This window comes from Protopterus annectens, chromosome 12.part0, assembly GCF_019279795.1.
Source record: "Protopterus annectens isolate FY-2018-M chromosome 12.part0, PAN1.0, whole genome shotgun sequence".
Lineage (NCBI taxonomy): Eukaryota > Metazoa > Chordata > Ceratodontiformes > Protopteridae > Protopterus > Protopterus annectens.
Genome location: NC_056746.1, coordinates 570471025 through 570493321, shown reverse-complemented (window position 1 = coordinate 570493321; position 22297 = coordinate 570471025). Strand labels below are relative to the sequence as shown.

Below are 22297 nucleotides of genomic sequence, written 5' to 3'. Positions count from 1 at the left end.
TCTGTCTAGCATCCATATGTCTCATGGAGTCCCCAACCTCTTTGGGAAGATGTAACTTCTCTTCTCTCTGAACTTTTCTACATTTTTTGTTGCCATGTAGTTTTAAAATTAGTCTGTTCTTTACTTTACCATAACTTATTAACCGTTCAAAATATCTAACTATTTTAGTATTTTTGCAGCTTTCTTAAAACATTTTCAATACATATAAGGCAAATATAAATACTTAGAAAGTGTTTTATCTCTGTATAAGATCTTACCACAACTGTGGGTGCAAGGCTTGTATTTCTGAACAGTAGTGACTGACACTCACTTATTTGATCACTAGTGTGCAATCAGTTTACATTTTTCTTGGAAAAACAAATTGTCAATATACCAGGGATTTTCCCTTTCACTGTGATGGTGTGACCTCAGAATTGGAATATCTAAATGCCGGGGATGTGTTGGGTGCAGGGTGCAGAGGGGAGCTTCAATAAAACATATTTCTGCAGGACTTTGACATCACAACAATGTAGAGGGTTATAGTAAATTAAACATGACTGAGTCTTGTCTAGGTCATGGCTAAAACAGGTCATTGGTTCAGCCTGGCTACTTAGTTAACAAAATAAAATAAATAAATACATATATACATGAATATACAAATAAATTCAAGCTAAGAGCTTTTATTTTACTCATTTGCATGTTTTTATTTTTTCTTCTTGTCTGGTACCAGGTGGTCTGAAAAGCGTGGCTTGTACCTTTAATGACAGACCACTGATGCAGAATACTGCTGAAGACTACATAGCAGACGAAGACTGGTGCAGTCATGCATCCAAAAATTATAGATCCATACATGTAGCCTAATTAGAAATAAGTGTCACAAACCATACTTCATACCATGACTTTACAAGGCACTACTTGAATTTCTGTTAACTAATGATCTTATATGAAGTCCATGTATGAAATCCTAGCTTACAGTCTTGACATTTTTGGTTTAATTTTTTAAGCAATTTTTGTTGTTGTGATGGAAAAAAATGAAACAAATAATCACTCCAGGCTCTCATTCTCTTTGTTTGCTGAGACAGTATAAGAAGGTCCAAATTATACAGTGGCTTTATAAAGTAATGGTCCTCATTGGCTAGAGCTGCAGTACAATATTTCACTGGGAAAGAATGCTCTCCAAAATGACAAACTTGTTAAGTTTACAATGTATATTGTTGACTTAAATGAAAGCAGACAAAACATAAATAAACAATTTTTTTAGGGGGATCCCAGGCACCCCTTTCCCATATCTGTAAATATACTAACTCTGAGATTGTGCAAGCTCATTGGTATGGAGGAGCTTCCTTGCTTCTGTAATTTTCTAATCTGTTTGATTTCTGTGGCAAAGTTATAATAAGAAATGGGACTTAATTAAATATGATCAACTAACTGTTCCTGTTTCAAGATTACTCAGTGCAACCATACACAGGTATCTCTCACTGGCACAAAGAAAACTGGCACCAGCTGTATTGGTAACAACAGTTCCATTTCCATATATCCCACTGTGAAAAAAGAAAAATACCCACCTAGCCACAAATGGGCATCCATCTTAGAACAAAATTTTAAAATAGCAGAATGAAATACATTCAGAAAACAATCACTTTAGAAACTGCTGTGACTGTGTCGGAAGGACAAACTCAGTAAATCTGTCTCTCATACAACCCATGAAAGGAAAGAACTTTTTTGGCAAAAGAAACAAAAGTTCAGAAAGACAAAAAATTTATTTTCTGAAGGAATCTGTTTTTTCAGTTCTACTTTAAAGAATTAACTATGAGACTATTGTACCGTATAGAAAAAGACAAAGCTGAAGCCCTAAAATCAGCAAGTTAGTTCCAGTTAAACTACATATTTCAGTCAATAGCTTAAGCTGAAGTCAGTTTCACCATGGACTTCTGGTGCAACCAACTATATGAATATCCTATTGCCCCATTGTCCTTTGACACAGGTAGAGACACAGACTTGCCTTGAGGATCACAGCATATAAGGTACTAGTAAAATGCTACATGTCATGAACAGCACAGAAATTATTGAGACACATCACTGTTAATAAACTATTAAATGTCATTGCACAGCAAGATAAACCCCTGACTGCTTCCTGGGCTTGATTAGTGGTCTAGGTGCTGGTTGAACCAACAAGGAGAGGAAGGACAATTTACCCCCTCTTTGGGAGAAGGGGGGAAGCATTCTGATCACAGCAGTGCTGACACTCTATTGAGTAGGGGATGAATGGAATGCAGCACATGCCTGGGGCATGACATTAGCTGTGATGCCAGTCTTAGCGTCATATGCACAGAAGTGCACATGGGTCAAGAGATGTATTTGGAGTTCCCATGATGATGCAAAAGTGCTCATCTGCCAACAAGGGCTGAGGTTAAGCTTACCAGAAGCACTACTGAGCTCTGCTTTGTGCATGCAGCTAGAGGAAACTGTCATATAATTCTCTGGTCTTTGAATTGTAAGGGTCTACTCATAAATATGGATGGTCTCAGTTTGGTGACAATGAAGCCAGACTGTCAGGCTACCTCAGTGAAGGCCTTCCTTTTCCATGGAATAGGGCAGGAATGTTCAGTTAATAATGAAAACCTGATCCTGAAATTACTGTGTTGAGACATTTCTGTTTTACTAGAACATGATTTAGAACTATGTGTTTTAAGATTCTTCTGTTTGAATGAGATTTCCTTCAGACTTAGTCAATGGTGATAACATCAAGGCTGAAGAAGGGGTTATCCTGCACAAGTCTGTGTTCCCCCCAGGAGACTAAAATAGTGATGTATGAAACTGGCAGTTAAAGCTGGAATAGTTTGCAGTGGTACTTCAGCTCAGATGGGAAGACAGGGCACATTATGTATGACTGGCTATATAGTATTTGTTATTGTGTACCAGTTAAAATTGCTAAGGTTTCAGACCTTGTGTTCAGTTTAGTATTCCTTACTGTCATTTGCTGTTCGTTAACTGTACAGAAAACCACTCTAAACAAAACTCTGTCACAGTAATGTTAGTGGTATAGGTTTATACTAGCAATTACACTGTATTTATTAGCTTGCTTTTGTAAAGGAAGAAATGTAATATTACTTTGTCACATGTGTGCAGAGCTGTAAGTAACATTATTGCTCCTGTAGATGGGCGATAGATACGACTTTTCCAATGGCCAGCTTTCAGGAACCTTTAGATAAAACACAAAACAAACTTAGTTAAAACAAAGAAGCACATGTTTCATTATGCTTATGAAAATTATGTCTTGCAAATGAATAACTTTAATGTAATATAATGTTGAAGCAGCACCTTCTGTTTTGCATCATATAAAAGCAGATTCATTTAAAGCTCTCACATGTCAATATTATGATAACCACACAACAGCATGGCTATTCTTATGCTCTGTCATGTGACCATGGTGCACAAAGATACCTGTGCCGTTGCAGTACTATAATATGATATGCTGCTCATTTTCCATCATTATGTCTATAAAACTTTCAATTCCCTGCTACTAACAGTAACTCTCCTCACTTCCCATTAACCAGTAGGGACTTGTTTGTTTATGCATGTATTTATTTATGCATACTGGTAAACTGGGGTAGAACATTGATCTCAAGGACCATTATCAAATTCAGCCAAGGAGATTACAGAGGTAAGTATAAAAAGTATAAACATATCTGTACATTATAGAGAATGTGCAAACATTGAACAAAATATTTACATTCAAATAGCAAGACTAGCCATTATATACAGTACTTACAAATTAGCAGTACTCATATGATAAAGACATTTCAAGAATATACTAAGAACTGCATTGATTCTTTCAAATTAAAAAAGTATCTAAGTCTGCCTGAATATTTTGTGGATTATTCTGAATTAAAAACTAACCAGTGCAGCATTCATCTTAAAGGTAAAGACCTGATCAGAATCTTCTGTGAAAACTGTAAAACATTTAAAGATAAGGAGATAAAGAAAGACAGCAGAAAGAAACAGTAAAAAAGAAAAGGGGGGACTAAGACTGTGATAAGGGTGATTATGGAGTTAGATGGCTTGTGAGATTAGTCTTGTACTTGCACTTACAGTGTATCATGGTATAAGCACTTACAGTGTATCAGGGTAACAAGATGTAAGCACTTACAGTGTATCAGGGTAACAAGGTGTAAGCAATTACAGTGTATCAGGGTAACAAGGTGTAAGCAATTACAGTGTATCAGGGTAACAAGGTATAAGCACTTACAGTGTATCAGGGTAACAAGGTGTAAGCACTTACAGTGTATCAGGGTAACAAGGTGTAAGCAATTACAGTGTATCAGGGTAACAAGGTGTAAGCAATTACAGTGTATCAGGGTAACAAGGTATAAGCACTTACAGTGTATCAGGGTAACAAGATGTAAGCACTTACAGTGTATCAGGGTAACAAGGTGTAAGCACTTACAGTGTATCATGGTATAAGCACTTACAGTGTATCAGGGTAACAAGGTGTAAGCACTTACAGTGTATCAGGGTAACAAGGTGTAAGCACTTACAGTGTATCAGGGTAACAAGGTGTAAGCACTTACAGTGTATCAGGGTAACAAGATGTAAGCACTTACAGTGTATCAGGGTAACAAGGTGTAAACACTTACAGTGTATCAGGGTAACAAGGTGTAAGCAATTACAGTGTATCAGGGTAACAAGGTATAAGCAATTACAGTGTATCAGGAAAACAAGGTGTAAGCAGTTACAGTGTATCAGGAAAACAAGGTGTAAGCAGTTACAGTGTATCAGGTTAACAAGGTGTAAGCAATTACAGTGTATCAGGGTAACAAGGTGTAAGCAATTACAGTGTATCAGGGTAACAAGGTGTAAGCAATTACAGTGTATCAGGGTAACAAGGTGTAAGCACTTATAGTGTATCAGGGTAACAAGGTGTAAGCAATTACAGTGTATCAGGGAAACAAGGTGTAAGCAATTATAGTGTATCAGGGTAACAAGGTGTAAGCAATTATAGTGTATCAGGGTAACAAGGTGTAAGCAATTACAGTGTATCAGGGTAACAAGGTGTAAGCAATTACAGTGTATCAGGGAAACAAGGTGTAAGCAATTACAGTATATCAGGGTAACAAGGTGTAAGCAATTACAGTGTGGGTAACAAGGTGTAAGCAATTACAGTGTGGGTAACAAGGTGTAAGCAATTACAGTGTATCAGGATAACAAGGTGTAAGCAATTACAGTGTATCAGGGTAACAAGGTGTAAGCAATTACAGTGTATCAGGGTAACAAGGTGTAAGCACTTGCAGTGTATCAGGGTAACAAGGTGTAAGCAATTACAGTGTATCAGGGTAACAAGGTGTAAGCGCTTACAGTGTATCAGGATAACAAGGTGTAAGCAATTACAGTGTATCAGGGTAACAAGGTTTGTCAAAAAAAGTCATATAAGTCATATTTTTCACCCAGTTTTTTCTTAGCAATATGCTTTTCAATTAGTGCAGTTTTAATCAAACAAAGGGAGTTTTCTGAATTGTTGAGTTTGTTTTTGAGAAATTTAGTTATTACAAATGTAAGTACAAAATGGTGAGTGTAGGTGGAGGTAGGCCCTATCCTTACTAGGCAACATTCTTGTACAAATATTCTCATGTAAACCACACATCATCTTGTTTCTCAATGTCTCATTTAATCCCTTTGGAGCTATCAGTGTTCTGCTAGTCTGTATAGCTTTGCTGCATATTCAGAAATAGTTTCCGCTTTCTTTTGATTTCATTTGGTAACTTTTAAAATGTCCATATTTGATACATGGCTAGGGATTAAACTGATGTTATAAGATATGCACAAGGTCTTGAAGGGACCTTGATCTAAATATTCCTTATGTCACCAAAATGTGAAACAACATATATCTCGCACAAGGTAAGACCAAACATTCTTTGTTGCCATCAACATTCAGATCCAGATTTATTTCAAAAGCATTAATTTTCTCTTTCAAGATATTAACTGGGCATCCTCAGCTTCCAAAACAGGAGAAACAGTTTGTGCAAAACCTCTTTTTAACTACAGTGATTGTATGTGCACTGCACAGATGCAGAAGTTTGGTATTAATGGATATCACACCACCCCATATACTCAGTGACATAGCAGGCAGTGAAATCAGCCAAAAAGATGAAAAACCTGAAGTCTGGTGCACACTTCTAAAAATCTGACACAGAGACCCAGGAAATCAGTGCTGATCAAATTTCGTGAAAATATTTTGTGATTGCAAAACATAGAAGTTTAACAGCAGCAGCAGATCTTTTTCAGCTAAAAGATTGCAATTAAACATCCGTCTTCCAGCATATTGTTGAAGGTGCATATTTTCATAAAAAAATAAATAAATAAAAGCAAAATTATTTGGTCAAGTCAGAGAGCTTACCAATACTCAAGCTTCCATCAGTGACTATGTATAATGATGCTCCCATGCCAGATTTTTAATCAAAGACAACAAAATCTGCTGCCTTTGAAGAGTTATGTTTTCATGTTCGAACAAGCAGATGCCAAAACTCCAAGACAACATAGTGGCATAGTAATGTGTACTGTTGCAGTTGAGGTCTTCCAAAAAGCCATTGCAGAACTTTCACATATTAGAGAATCGAGAGATGAAGAAACACCTTAGAAACTTTTTAAAACTAAAATGCAGTGTCCAGATTCTATAGTCTTGACAGGCTGATGAAAAATCTCTAATGCAAGTAATCCACATTTTGTCTGTAGTAAGCCATCCAGTCCCTCCAGAAGTCTTCAGTTCAAAGTGCACTTTCACTACATTCACTTGTATTTACTGGGCTTTCAGATTGAACGGAAAGCTTTTACCCAACCAGTAAGGTCCATTATTGTTTTGACTCATTCAAGTACCAATCTCCAGTCCTGCTTACACTCTTTTCTAGAACACAGAAGTTCAATTTCTGCACCAAGTACCTTATGTGCATAAATAGAGTACACTTTGCAATTAAGCACGATATATCAATAATATATGATAACCAATTTATTTGATAAAATTATTTCCAAAACATATGCATATTTTGATTACTTGTTTGATATCATTTTAATAAGAGAAAACAGTTAAAGGCTTTTAAAACTTTCCTCCAGTAATATAAAGCTTGATATACTCAGTATGTACTTTCCCTGATTATAGAAGGAAATCATGCACTTTGAGAAGCTCCTACATGCACAGCTCACATATTACAAGTAATTTTGCACAGTATAGTTACTTTTTGTCAAAAACACTTCCTTAATATCTTTAGTAATTTTGTATCATATATGCAAGTACCTTATGTGCAACAATCCTTGTGTGCTACTTTTGCAAATACTTGTATATTCTAAGAAAAATAATCTGTGCATTGAATCTGGTTTGTATAATTAACAAGACTTAAAAGGACATTCAAATAATAGCATTGCTTCACAGAACTTACTTTTTATAATGTTTCTCTAATTGCGAAATTGCTACATAGGAGATGGCAGGGTTGTAGGCTAATAAATTTGTAGATGAGGGTATGTGGAAGAAGGGTGGCTCTATTACTTATAGAGAACCACTGTCATTCCCCTAAAATCACAAACTGAAGTGCACAAGGTTCATCTACTAATACAACATGACAGATTTTATATTCTGTGATTTGTAGAAGGTGGGTATTACTAGCAGAATGTTGCCTACATACATGTTGAAATGTTATCAGGTCTATGTAGGCCATCACATAAAAGGCAACCTAATGGTGATATCATTTATGAAAACAGAGAACGTTTCTAGGCTTAGAACCAAGCCTTGGAGGTCTCTACAGTTGAGAGTACTCACTCTTGAACATATTATTATCAATGTTAAACTGCCAAGTAATCATTAAACCAGGCGATAACAGAAAGCCCAAAGTTAGATTTTTCTGGTTTAGCCAATAAGAGGTTATGGTTAATTGTCCTGAAGGCCTGAGTCATGTTTATAAATAGGCTGACTGTGAGTAGGCCATCATTTGTCTTGTTGAAGATTTTATTGGTTGCCATGTACAGAGCTATTAAGGTTCCAAATCCTTTATAGAAGCTATGTAGGCCATCACATAAAAGGCAATATTTATTTGCAACCTTGCAGAGTTGCTTCTAAATTAATTTCTCAAAGAATTAAGTAACAGACACAGGTTAAAAATAGACAATAAACTGGTGAGGCTACTCATCTTGCAGTTAGTGTAGAGGACTAAAACTATGATCTGTTAAAAAGCTGCTTCATGTAGCTCAGTGTTTTGACTCCCTCAGCATCCACTTGCCTATTGTATGACAGTGAATAAGCCATTAAACCACATATCATTCACGGCTTGCCTCTGTAAAGGGGCACTTCTGTCAAGTCAGCTTATCTGGTTAAAAGAAATAAAAATAAAAATAAATGAAAAAAAATACTTTGGATAAGTCAAGATTACTGCATATTTGAAAGAATGTGGGATTATTCCATTTGTAAGTGAAAGATTAAAGATAAGTGCAAGGTCTTTGCTTACTAGTGGGAGGCTTTTCTAAGAAATGTTCATAGCTTCATAGTTAAGTAGTAAGCTACTTGCCCTTGAGGATCATTTTAAGCCTAGCCAATTTTCCTTTTTCTGCTTGAAATAACCTATCCCATTTTGGTTATAGATTGGCCTTACCCATTCCATGCTTGATAATTATATATTACCCCTAATGACAATAACTGGGATAATATTATAGAGAATTTGAAGGGAGGCATGCATGGGTTAAAGCATTTAGGAGCTGCATCTGTCCATTAGTACAGTAATTATTACTGTACAGGGGGCAGTCCTGTGGTATATTTTGTGTTTCTCATCCACAGATCTAAGTTGCACTTAAAAAATGAGCAGGGATGAACTTTGTTTTATAAAGATGGGGAATCTGTTTCATAGCAGTGATATCCTCTATGAAATATGCCTGCCCATCCAAATGTTCTGTTGATGTTGTTGAAGAGGTTTAGATCTCTAGACTGAGTATTTCTGATGCCATCTGAAGTGCTGATTTGAAGTAAATCCATCAGTAATGGCTCGGAGAATGCCTTGTATGCCAGACATAGATCACCTCTTAGCAGTGTGTAAGATACCTAGTATTGTGACAAGGCTTTGAGTTGGTCCATGTAGAACATGTTGTTTAGGCCTTGTATCCTTTTAGTAACGGTATCTCTGTGAATATTCCAGTTATTACATATGTAAAAGGGGGCATTATATTCAGTGAATGACCTAATGAGGGCTAAGTAAAGGGGTACAATGACATCCCTAGATCTAATCACAGTCCCTTTGTTTATAAGCTGTGCAGTATAGAAATACTTTTTTACTACAATAGACACATGTTGGTCACTGTGCACAATAAGTTTTGAACTCCCAAACAACTGGGTCAACTCTTAAGCATATATTGTCAACATGATAGTTCCCTGGGGTAGATGACTTTCCAAAGGACACAATAATGCATTTATTTTTATTTAAGTTCTGACCATGATTTTGGAACCAGTTATTTATTTGAGACAAACCTTCCTCCAGCATGGCTAAGCAATTTGGGGATTCAGTGACTGCTGCTAACTTGCAGCCATCTACAAATGTAGTCACCCAAAGCCCTTTGGTATTGGCTTTTACTTCAGAAAAGTGGATGCCAAACAGGAGAGGTCCCAGCACTGAACCCTGGGGGAAGCCAGTAGTGACTGGTCTCTTTGTGGAGGTAACTTACTCTATTTTGACTATCTCCACCCTGTCTGTGAGCCAGTTGGTAATCCAGTAGGTGACATAGGAGTTTATTCCCAGTTGATTTAGCTTTTCTACTGTGCCTGGGGTTGGATGAGATTTGCTGCATTTTGACAGAGTTCTTATCTAGTATATTGAAGAGGTTCTTTACCTTCTTGGCCGAAATTTCTTTGAAGGAAAGGATGGGGATTATGTCAGCTAAAAGGTATTTGGAGGGTGGGTCTGTACTTTTAGAGTGGCTGCAATGGTTATTATAGTTGGACTGTACTTAATTTTATTTAATAATAATGTATTTATATAGTTTTTGCATTCCTCCATTTATATTGTTTTCAAGGATGGTGTTTTGTTGCTGGTGAGTTGGAGACATTATTTTTTAAAGCTTTAATGGAAGAGACTATCCTTAATTATAGACAACTTTATTTATGAAAAAAGATAAGTCTAGACTGATATCATTTTTTAAGTTGAATAGGAATCCAGTCTAGGCTTTGTAGTAAGGTAAGTAGGCCCAATTCTTTTGTTTCAAAAATTCCTCTTCAGCTACCAGCTGTGGACAAATTTTTCATTTTGAAAGACCAAGATGAAATAATTGGACAGTGATCATTTAGTGCAGTGGGAATTAAAGGTACAACAAGGCAACAGTGTGGAATATTGGTTATAACAAGGTTGATTAGAGAGATTGTACCTATATATGAGTCAGACCTTGCTGAACCATTTCAAGTTGGAAACTGTTGTAGTTGTGATGCTTCGGGTACTTAATGTTAAGGTTGAAGTCTCCTAACAGTATGTTACTCTTGGGAAATCCATGTGTGAACATTTGTTTCAAAAACCTGCTGATGAAGATTTAGTCATGAAGTTGGAGGCATATAAACAGCCATTAAGTTTAAGCAACCATTTTTACATGAAGTAGTTTGGCTTTTATCAAGGTCTGTGCAAAATCTGTGGGGGATTATCTAGTGTACCTCCCTGTATACCTGTGGGGATGTTTTTCCTGATCAGTAATAGAACCCCACCACCAGTTCCATGCCTGATATCTCTATTTATTGGAGAAGAATTGGTTGGTGAAGTTCATTGGGCAGAATCATCTTTAAGTTTTGCTTTAGTCACAGCCAATGTGTGAGGATGTTCATCCATTAGCCTGGCCTCAAGTAGTGTCCATTTGTACTGATGATGCCCATTTGACCTATTCTTAATCTTCTGGCAAGAATCATTTAGCTGTTTGAAAGATTTTGAGAAGGGTGTTGAAGTCCTGGGTTAAGGGGTATATCACCAGAAAGTATAATTCTTATGATCATGAGGTATCATTTTTCTAGAATTTTTTGAATGTATGGACAGGATATGTGCTAGTATAGAAGAAATTTTGACAAAGGACTGTTTATGGAATACCTAAGTTTACATTTTCACTAACTGTTCTAGAGCTGTGATGTTTGAGATTAAATACATTTTTGTGGGATTGTTTTAGAGCAGAGGTATAGATGGTGTGCAGTACAGTGGGCAAGTATCCCTGACATGGAGAGAGGTTGCCAGTATACATATAGTTGTGGTTATTAACAGTATTGTTTTTGCATGGGCCATGGTTGTCATGATATACTCAGTTGGTTGCCTGTGATTTTAAATATAAGGAGAGGTAAGACGCAGGATGGAGAATAGTGGTTATTAAAGTTTTCTGTTAAAGACAGAAAAAAAACAACTTACTGCAAAAGTTTTGATTTGTGGACTTCAGGAAAGGAGAGAAGGGATAGGAAAATCCAAGCAATTGCAATAGTTTTTCTCTTTTAGTTGAAAGTGTTAAGTTTGATACAGGTATACCTTTCAACTGCCATAATTTTGCAAAATGTCCAGATTTTTTACTCATATTTTAGTGAGAAAGTAAAAAAATTTAATGGTATGAGTTATGACTGATTTGTGTTGGCTGGTGGGTGTAAGGAGGCGGGATGAAAAAGTATAAATCTTATGATATAGGGTATGATTAGTTTGGACTTGATGGTGTGTGTCAAGTAGGTAGGAATGAGAATGTATCGATTTAATGATATTGGGAATGTTGGGTTTAGATTGGCTGGTGTGTGTAAGTGGGGAGGGATGAGACTGTATAGATTTAATGATATGGAGAATGATGTGTTTGGATTGGCTGGTGTGTGTAAGTAGAGGGATGAAGAAGTATAAATTAAATAATACAGAGAGGGTGTGGCTGGGGATGGCATAGGACTGAAAGCAAAGTGAAACTAGCTGCAGTAAGGCTCAGTGTAGTAGAGATTTTCCAGGTCTAAGCCTTCCATGAACTATCTGTTATGTGGCTAGCCTGCTCCTATGTGCCACATTTTCCACCCGTATGTTTGCTTAGAAAAATAATTGTATCAAAGAAATTGTAGTAGCGTGTATTCCAAATGGGGAAAGCACGGGTGAAAGTTAATGATTAGCATGGCTCTCTTCACCAACATTTTGGGTACATAGACTGTTAAGGTAAAGGCTGCTGGACAAAGAACACAGGTATCTGCACAGATTATTAGTAAGTAGGGAACCTAAACCTATTTGTTAAAGAACAAGCTAGGAGCAGAGTAGGGTGGGGCTAGGGGAGTGTTAGGATTTAATTTCTCATGCAATCTCTTTTTTCTTAAATCTCAGCTTCATGGTTGTGTATTGCAGCTGTAAAATGCTATGCCAGTTGTCATGATTATAGACAAATAAATAATATAAAGCACAGATACATAGTAACAAACAACTGAAATGCAGCAATGTTTTCATAATATGATAGCACCACTGGAGATACAAATATTCTTCTTCTGGCTTTTCCTGGTTAGGGGTCACCACAGCGGATCATCTGTCCGCTTACGATTGGCAGTGGAGTTTTACAGCGTCGAGTTGCCAGCCCGGCACCCAACCTTCCACAGAAGGCACACACTCACATCTAGGGCCAATTTAGAGTGTCCGATCCACCTACTGCATGTCTTTGGGATGTAGGAGGAAACCAGAGCACCCGGAGGAAACCCACGCGACCACAGGGAGGACATGCAGACTCCACACAGAAAGCGCTCCAGCTGAGAATCAAACCGGAGAACCTCTTGCTGTGAGGTGGCAACGCTACCCGCTGCACCACTGTGGCCGCCCTACTAGAGATACAAATATATGCATGGCAAATGCAGACTTCACAACTTCTGTGCAACTCGCCATGCCTAGAAATAAGTACTGTAGCAGTTCCTTGTTTCAGTGATATTTCTTTAAAAATAGGAATCATTTCTGAGTATACAGAAAGGGAATGACTCAGAAACATGGAGGGACATCCTGTAATGCCAGTGACACATGAAGCAAAGGAACAGGTATGGATGAATTTTGTACTGCATTTGCAGCTTCTGTATTGGAGGCAGAAGCAGTGATGGGGAGGTGGCAGAACATGTGTACTTCCTGTGCTCAAAGATATGAGTGGAAAAAAAGAGTTAATGTAACATTTAAGCACTAACTGCCTTGTTGTGCTTAGAGAGATATAAATTTAGATTGGTTGTACTGTTCATTTGGGAAGGTAAGTGAATGTCAGAGGCTGGGGCAAGTGAAAATTAAGTGTAGGGCATAAAAAATCATCCCTGACCCTGAAATACAAAGAATACAGGGGACAAGCTTAAAGTTTTCACTGCATACGAAACAGTCAACTGATGGAATGCTGAGAATTAAGGTTCTGTGACTATATGTGCTTTATGTCTTTCTCTTTCACACTCTTTCTATATATACCTATATGTTTACATATACATTTGCATATAAACACACACACACACACACACACACACACACACACACACACACACACACACACACACACACACACACACACACACAGACACACACACATACAAACATACATATATACATACATACAAACATTCATACACACAAACACTGCATATGTATAGATATACGGATACATAGTATATAACATTTTGAATTGTTGACATTTATATACAAATTAATCGAACATTTAGTATCATCTTTTATTGCAGGCAATTGCAAGTGGAAGATTTAAATCAATTTTTTCATGACATAAACAGCAGATCTTGACTAACCTGTTTCGCATGTATCTTAAGAAGTCTGGATGAAGCAGTTTAAATTTCTCTGGTCCTGGTTGCTTGCCGAAGTAATCCGGAGGACTGGAACACAGCATAATTTGAAATCAGTGAACAATATAATTGCCATTAAATATTGCTATTAATTAGAAAGTATAGTTCTCAATGACCTTTGTTGGAAATATATGCCTCCAGTTTACTCTTTGAAAATTGTATTTCATATTCTAATGCAATGAATAATGATACAAGAATAAAATGTAAATATGTTTCATAACAAATGGGGTGGGGAGGACTTAATGCAAATATTTAAATAACTCAAGATAAGCAAGTCTGCTAAATGCTTTTAGTACTTCAGTAAAACAAAAATAAATGAATACATAAAATAAAATAAAATAAAACGAAGCACTACATGTTTTAAACTTTTTAAAGTCATACTATTTTGTGATTCTGTTATGAATTGTAGACTTTCACAAAGCCAGTGATCCAAAACACTGGAAAAATGCCCCAAACACAGAAGGGCAAAACATTTTTTTTTGTAGGGGAAGGCAAATCCCCCCATTTACAAACTTGCATATATCAACTCCATAGTGACATGATTTTAGGGTTTAGTAGTTACATGGAACTTGGTTGAAAATATTTTATACAACAACTAAAAATATTAAATTGAACAAATGTTTTAGACATTTTGTGCTGAAAATGTTCTCATTTATCCCAGATATAATCTTTGGCAATTGGTTGTGAATGTGTTGTGGTGTGGCTGTATATTTGTTCTTCAGTATTTTTTGACTGTCATCTTGTCTGTGTAAAGAGAAAAATTAAACTAAAATATTCAAAAGTTTGGGCTTTTTTAGGATTTAACCACTCCATTTGTGTATCAGGAAGTAAGTTGTACACTTACCTTATTAAATTGTTATCCACTTGAAATGGATTTTGGTTATAGCTTTCAGTGATACTACTAACAACATAGTTCTACATTTTTGCATTTTAGGACATGTAATGTGGAAATGATAAAAAATGTTGTATGGAAGTGTGGGCTGTAGATGTATGTTATTTTTTGTTAGGCCTGTTGGTTTGACATGACTTGTCTTACAGAGTGAAAGCAGATTTCCCACTCTGAACTAAAAGATAATTTCCATGGTTGTGGAAATATGGGCCACAATGCAGAAATGCAGGACATAATGCAGAAGTGCAACTGATAAAAAAATATATAATGTGTAAATACACATAGATGGGGGTGCATTTGCACCTTTACATTACTATAATGTAATGGTAATGACTGCAGAGACTTGCATCCTACTTGTATGTAGACATAAGTTTATGCTGTTGCACTTGCATCTGTCACATTTTTATACATGAAAGGGATAGTTTAAGATGATGACACTTTGCTGTGGACACAAGGTATATATATGACACTGAGAGTTTGCACAGCCACCCATGTAACTTTCTTTGAGATGATCTAGCAAAGGTGCATGAAAGTGCCAGGCTTCTGACCTGTACTCAGGTTCCTGTACATGTGATAAAGGTACCCTAATCTGCTCTTCTTGACCTTCTCTGCAGTTGGGCCTCCTTTGACTTGTGCACTGATGCTATCATCCATTTATTTACCATACAGTGCACATCCTACCACCCAAACCCATTTCAGGCACTTCATCACCTCAGTTTCTCTGCCTTCACTGCTCAGGTTTTGGTGACATATTGAAACAGTGCTTGCTTACTGTTTTGTAGCTCTTACTTTTTAATTTCTTTGTCATTCTTCTCTCAGACCACCCTAAAATGTGTGCCAGCTGGCTGTAGCACCTCTTTTTCTAGTTTTGACCCCTTCAGTCAGACTCTCCTTCTCTTGAAGCACACCTCACATATACTTGAAGTTGTTAACCTGTTCAGTCATATTCCCTTCTATCTCACGTTTCAGCTTCTTCTGATTTTCCCTCTTTGTGATCACTCCCTCGTCTGTACTTAGTTTCATCTCATGAGGTTTTGGTTTTGCATTTTTGCCGCCTATCATTTGTTAGAGTTCTGTTCAGGGTCTACTTGTAATTCCACATAATGCATACCGCAACTTTATTGATCCTGAATATTAAAAAGAATGGTTTCAAAAACAAGGCTATCTTAGGGCAACTTTTACTGAATGGGTGTTCCATTACAGGGAGATGAAGGGGTGGCTTAGATTTGACTGACTCGGTTGATGTAACTAGCCAATGATTTCTCATGTTGTTTGGCTGTATAGAGAGACTAACACATCTCTGTGAAATAATAGTAAAAATAGGTCTAGGGTAGAGTCTGATCCTTCTGGTGGGTTTGGTCTGGTTGGGTTCATTCATTAAGAGTGCAAGGCCAAGACATTTAATAAGTCTTTTTAAATGAGTACAGGGTGGCCCTGAGGCATTTATGCTGAAATCATCCATTAGAATAGTGTTTATAGGGTGAGTGGGTGACCACATATATTGATAGTATTTTCAAGCAGTGACATGGATGAGGGTAAAAGGTTGTGTAGAGCCCCTAAGTTGATTACAATGTGATTGCCTCATAAAATTGTATAATTGTCCAGTTTGGGAAGTAATTTTCAGAGGAGTTAAAAGTATTATGTTTCATAAATAATATGGATCTGTTTTTTAATATTAACAAAATGTACCTCCTCTGATTAGGCGAGGTGGTAATTATTCTGGATACAGCTATATGGACAGAATGTGTCCAGGAGCCATGTTGCTATTACAACAATATCTAGGCTTTCTGTAAGCACCCAAGATTCAAGTTGCAACCATTAATACTAAAACGTTAATACTATTAATGTTCAGTGCAGCAATTTTTATTCCAGATGACTTGTAGGATGTGAGATTACTGCTGGGAAGAAGATTAGGATTTTTATGTATGTCTTCAGATCTAGTAAGTTCTACAATTAGAATGCAGAGCCTTTGGGGAATGAAGAGGTAAATATAAAATGTTGTAGGATGTTGATATGTTTAAAAAGTTGATTTTGGGTGCAGAAATGTTATAGAGAGAGGGATGAACTTTAATAACGTTGTTAGGATAGTTAGGTGGTGCAGAGGTTAGATGAAGAGAGAAGTAACTGTTTTTAGTAAGATTGTGATGGGGTATTGTAAGGCTGAAGATTGGGAGATGTGTGCTAATGCTCTAAGGATGATCTTGGAGACAGAGAGGGGTGTTTATGATTGGTGGAAGAGGGTTGGTGATGTGGAGATCTGTGATTGGCATGATAAGGGGGTGTATTTTGGAGCAGAGCAAATAAATATAAAAAATATAATAAATTTAATGATATGGAGGGGTTGGAACAGGAGAATATGAAGATCAAAGCAGAGCTTTCTGCAGTGAGGCAGAGTGGAGTGGAGTGAGATATGCACAACTTCCTCACTGGAAACAATCACTAAAGAGAGAGCATTAAAGAGAGAGCAAACAGTGAGTTAAATGGAAATGTGTACATTTTCCCTTAAGAACACACTTGGAACACATTCAGTCTGGGGTCTGACTCTATCTATCTGTCTCCCTCTGGGTCTCTAATAAGACTCCCCACTGGAAGAGCTATAGGGTTAGATCCTCAGCCGAGTGTCCAAGCCAAGAAGTCCAGCACCATCTCTGTAAGCCTAGTGCTTGGTGTCCCTGTTCCAAGTAGCTGACACAAACATGGATTTGTATCACTTCACTGACACCAATTGCACTGAGACCAAATCACCTAAAGTTCATTTAACTGAAAGTTCATTTCACCTAAAACTCATTTCCCTGACAAGTAGTACGCTAAGGTAAGTCAGAGGTATATGTCATTTTCCCCACTGTAATGCAATCCTGGTGTTAGTATATATAGTTAGGGGGGTGTGGGGGGGCACAGCAATCCACATTGGGGGTGTGGGGGCATATCCCCCACTTAATTTGGTTTTCTGTTGTCTGGTTTTGTTTTGCATTATTTGATAAAACCCAACTAGGTGGGGGGTATGCTCCCCACCACCTCCAACTATATATACTAACATCAGGACCGCACTACAGTGGGGAAAAGGACATATACCTTTGACTTGCCTTAGAGTACTACTTGCCAGTGAAATGAGTTTTTGGTGAAATGAGTTTTAGGTGAAATGAACTTTAGGTGATTTTGTCTCAGTGAAATGGGTGTCAGTTCATCAGTGAAATGGTCTTTCAGTGAAGTGATTTGAATCCCACAAGCACACACTGTGAGATTTGATTTTGCACACACACACACACACACACACACACACACACACACACACACACACACACACACACACACACACATGTATACACCTGGGAAAGGCTGGCACAGATTTACCTGCTGTGTCCCCTTCTGCCCAGAGTATAAGGTAGTTATCACCACCATCCAGACACTTCACAATCAGCTAGTCTAAGGCCCTTAACAAAGGGTGTCCAATTATACTGTGTAATATTAATACTAATACAAATGGTAGTAGTTGACCAAGACAATTAGGCCTTCTGGAGTGGCCCATACAGTGTCACCAAACAAATATAAGCACTCACAAAGCTTAAATATTTTCTAGAAAGGACCAGTCACAATGAAAAGTTTAAATATATTTAATAATAAATAATAAAATAACAGAAAATACTAAATATATATTTACAGTAAAACACAGAGTTCAAATCACAGGAAATATTGAAAATAACACTGATGGACAGACTCATACAAATAATGAAAAACAATGTCTAAACTAAGCTTCGCTATATTTCTGACTGAATCTAGGCGATTGCTATTCCCAAATAACTTACTTGACAGAGCAAGGCACAATGAAATATGTTAGCAGTCTTTCTAGTCAGTTTCCACAAAACAGAAAACTCAATACACAGAGATTACTCCCTGTAAAACATAATATCCAAGATGACTTGCAGAATGACCTCATCCGGTCACCTGACTCTAGGTTCTCACAGTATCCCCCTTTGAAACTGAGACAGGAATTTAGAATAGATACCTACAATAGACGTCTAAATGTTTATGGCAGTGCCTGGGGCTTCCCCTCTTTTTACTGAGCAAATGAACAAAGGCTTCTTTCAGACCCACCGTCTTCAGTCCTATTAAGCACTGTGGGGTGACACTTTAATGGTTTAACAGCTCATTTACATTTCCCTTATTTTTCTTAAAGTAAGTTAGCTTGTTAACCTCTGCTACCCCAGTATCCTCTATTAGAACATATACATGTAATTCAATTACAATAATACATGTACATTTCTTTTCATTCCAGCAGGGTGCACTGTTGATACATTTTAACCAAGTAAACCTCACTAATACATTTTCAGAACAAGCGTCTGTACAAATCAGTTTGATATACAAATGACATATAATTATTTATAAAATTCTAGCTAGCTGTGCTGGCACAAGTCAGACATCCACTACTCTACTTCTCCTGGCATGGCTGGCAGTACCTCCTAACATCACAGATGCCATGATGAAAGTGTATACTTGAGCAGGAGTCATACCTCTCAACTATCCAGATATTTGCAGAATGTCCAGATTTTTCTCTCATATTTTTGGTCTGTTCTTCATAAAATTTGTGTTTTTCTGCCAAATCACAGAGGACTGGTCATTAAATAATGACATATATAAGAGCAATATTTAAAATCTGTCCCTTTGTCCCCCCCCCCCCCCAGCACCATTATTTTAGACTTTGTCCAGATTTCTTCTGCTAACAGGTTGAGAGGTATGGCAAAAGTGAAAGGAGAAAGAGTGGGCAGAAAACAAAACAACAACAAATTAAATAAATAACTAAATGTGGCTGGATATTATGAATGCAAATATAGAGAGAGGAGAGAGAGAAATAGATGCAACTAGAGTAGGAAGGAAACTCAGATACAGCTCAAGTAAGAAGGATAATTCAGTTCTAAAATCAAACAAGTGGAATGAGTGTTAGGGTGCCTTCCTATTTTGCCACAAGTTCAAGCAAGTGATATTATTGCTACAGGAACAAGATGTTAATTACGATTAAAGTAGTAAATGCTGGCCTGTACTAGGGACCTTGCACAGCTATTGTCCTTGAAAGGTAAAATATATATACTGTAAATACCCTGGGACCTCAAAAATACAAATGAGACCCTTAGCCTCAGGGCTTGGTGAGTGTCCAATTAGTTTGTGGAACCTGTTGGGGAAATGTGAGCACAGTGAGTATTTGTCAAATATAGACTTATTTATATAACTTGCTACACTAATACAAAATCCTGGAAATTAAATATAGAATCAGAGGAGTAGCAATACTGGCAGTAATATATTATTATGATCTCCTGCTGTTTATGTGCCCTTTTTTAGAAATTAAAAATGCGAGCTCAGGAGGATGTGAACAGACAATGTGCATTTGGTGAAACACCCATCCATCTAACAATATGGAACAGTTTCACACCAACTTTAAAAGCAAAGGAATTGCACAACTCACTTATGTACAGCAAGAAAATTATTTAGTAGCCTCATAGCACTAGCCACCTCAAAACAGTCAGTAAAATGGCAGCAAAGTTTAATATGCAGGCACAGTAGGAACATTCACAAAGAGACAGTGGAGCCATCTTCTAACTCACTGATGCTTCAGAAAATGTAATCAGTGTGTAAGTCACACAGTAATAGAATCCCACTAATTTTAACTTTATTGCTTTTAACTTTTAATCACAAGTGGCTGGTTACCAGATCTTGATGGTTTCTCAGTTCTTTTCCTGTGACAGACCATCTAATTATTTTTCACCTAAAAGATTCATGTATGATACTGTACACATTTGCGAAATGCTTTCTCAGTAAATAATGTATTCTTAAACTAATGGAGTATATGTTTACCATGCCAGTTGCTGACCTGCATTATAGCTGTGGATAATTGAACATGCAGGTTAGCTAGCCATGTTCAAAGGTAGATATTACGCTATCAGTATGCAGACTATTACATGCCTAGCTGCTAACCAGTGGTCAGATTCAAAACTTGTATTTTGTATATATGAGGTAAAGACCTTAACTATTGTTCCAACCCTACCCTTTATTGTCGACTATGGCATGTTTATTACACTTTTGTGAATAAATCACTTTGGTTATGATTGTGCAATAGTGGAGTTTGTATATATATATATATATATATATATATATATATATATATATATATATATATAAAAGGGGAAATAGAGGCAAAGTGTCCCCCCTTTTGTAAAACAATTCATTTTGTGATACATGAATATGTTATGTTAATTTACATGCTGAATTAATGTTTTAGACAGTAATGGTGTGTTTTTTAATATTTATGTTTTGTAGTGTATTTGCATTGGCAGTGGTGATTCCTGTTGTGGGCTTTATGTACGAGTGTTTTAGCATTCCTTTTACAATAGAGTGTGCTCATTATTACCTTTCACGCATGGTTTGGATTCATGTCGATTGGTTGACAACTCTATCATAGAGTGCTGGTTGATTGAAAAAAAAAGTCCTAAACAATTTTCAATGAAACGTGGGTATACTTTTTTGCAGAGAGCCACTCCACTGTAATTCCTCTGTGGAGGAACACCTATACACCCTCAAATTTAAATATACCTACTTCAAGGCTGCACAACAGTGGAGCAAAAAGAGAACTCCCGTGTAAGCAAAAATCATTTCACAAAAATTTCCTTGATTGCTTGGCATTCACTTTTCCCTTTGTGTAGACAATGTGTGTATCAGTGGATTGTGTATTCAAGTAAGAATGACGTATTTGGTGTATATTTATCAGATTGCAGTACTGTATGGGACAGAACACATAAAATATATTAATAAATTTATTATGTAAATTGAAATTATAATTGCATGTAAAATGTTATGTATGTTTATTCTTTTTTGTCTTTGTCTCAAGCCATACCTGAAAAGGGTCCTCAGAGCAGTTGACTTATAAGATTATCATATGGTAAGTAAGTAAATAAGTAAATGAAACAAATAGTAGTGGTTTTTAAAGTAAGAAAACAAATATGACCTAGTACGGGTCCTGGTAATGCCTCTCTGAAAATAAGCAAGCAGGTGTCCAGATGCATCCACATATATTAATGTTTTTATTTCAAAGCTCTTGTGAAAATATGTGGAAGGGAGGGTTCAGTCCTATACCCCATATTGTGAACTTCTACATTGTAGAATGTCTATGAAGAATTAAGGCATGTATTCTTCAAAAAAAAAATGGTCAGTGTGATACAGAAAGCCATATTGCATATAAATGAAAAATGCAGTTCTATTCGGAACACGTTTCTGACAAATGTAGCACCATTCTGTTTTGTGATTCAATGCACTGATGTTACATATGTCAGCAGAGCAATCCCTTTTTAATGCTAGGATATTTATTGTAAAGAGAACACTGGAAATGCATTCATTAACTGATTTCTACCTTGGTAGAACACGTAGAACAATGAGAAACATTGGGATTTGCACCTTAATATTTCTTCCCCAAGTACTGTGTAAACACTAACTTTTTCTCCTACATCAGCAGTACCTCAACACTTTTATGAGATGCGATAGTCCATTTTTAAGTGTCATTTTAAAATTGTATGTTATTGCCTTTCACACTACATATACTATTCATCTGCATTTTGTTGGAAGCAGTCTATGATTAGGTAAAC

General features: G+C 36.8%; 1 protein-coding gene across 1 annotated transcript in view; it reads right to left on the bottom strand.

The window, feature by feature from the left end:
- Window positions 1-22297, bottom strand: part of LOC122816715 (alpha-N-acetylgalactosaminide alpha-2,6-sialyltransferase 2-like) — a 532556-nt gene that overhangs the window by 28475 nt on the left and 481784 nt on the right. The window contains exons 7-8 of the mRNA XM_044089704.1: window positions 13730-13813; window positions 3091-3181 (exon numbers count right to left, since the gene is read on the bottom strand). Coding sequence (XP_043945639.1) covers window positions 3091-3181; window positions 13730-13813 — 175 coding nt within the window. The remainder of the gene's footprint in view (window positions 1-3090; window positions 3182-13729; window positions 13814-22297) is intronic.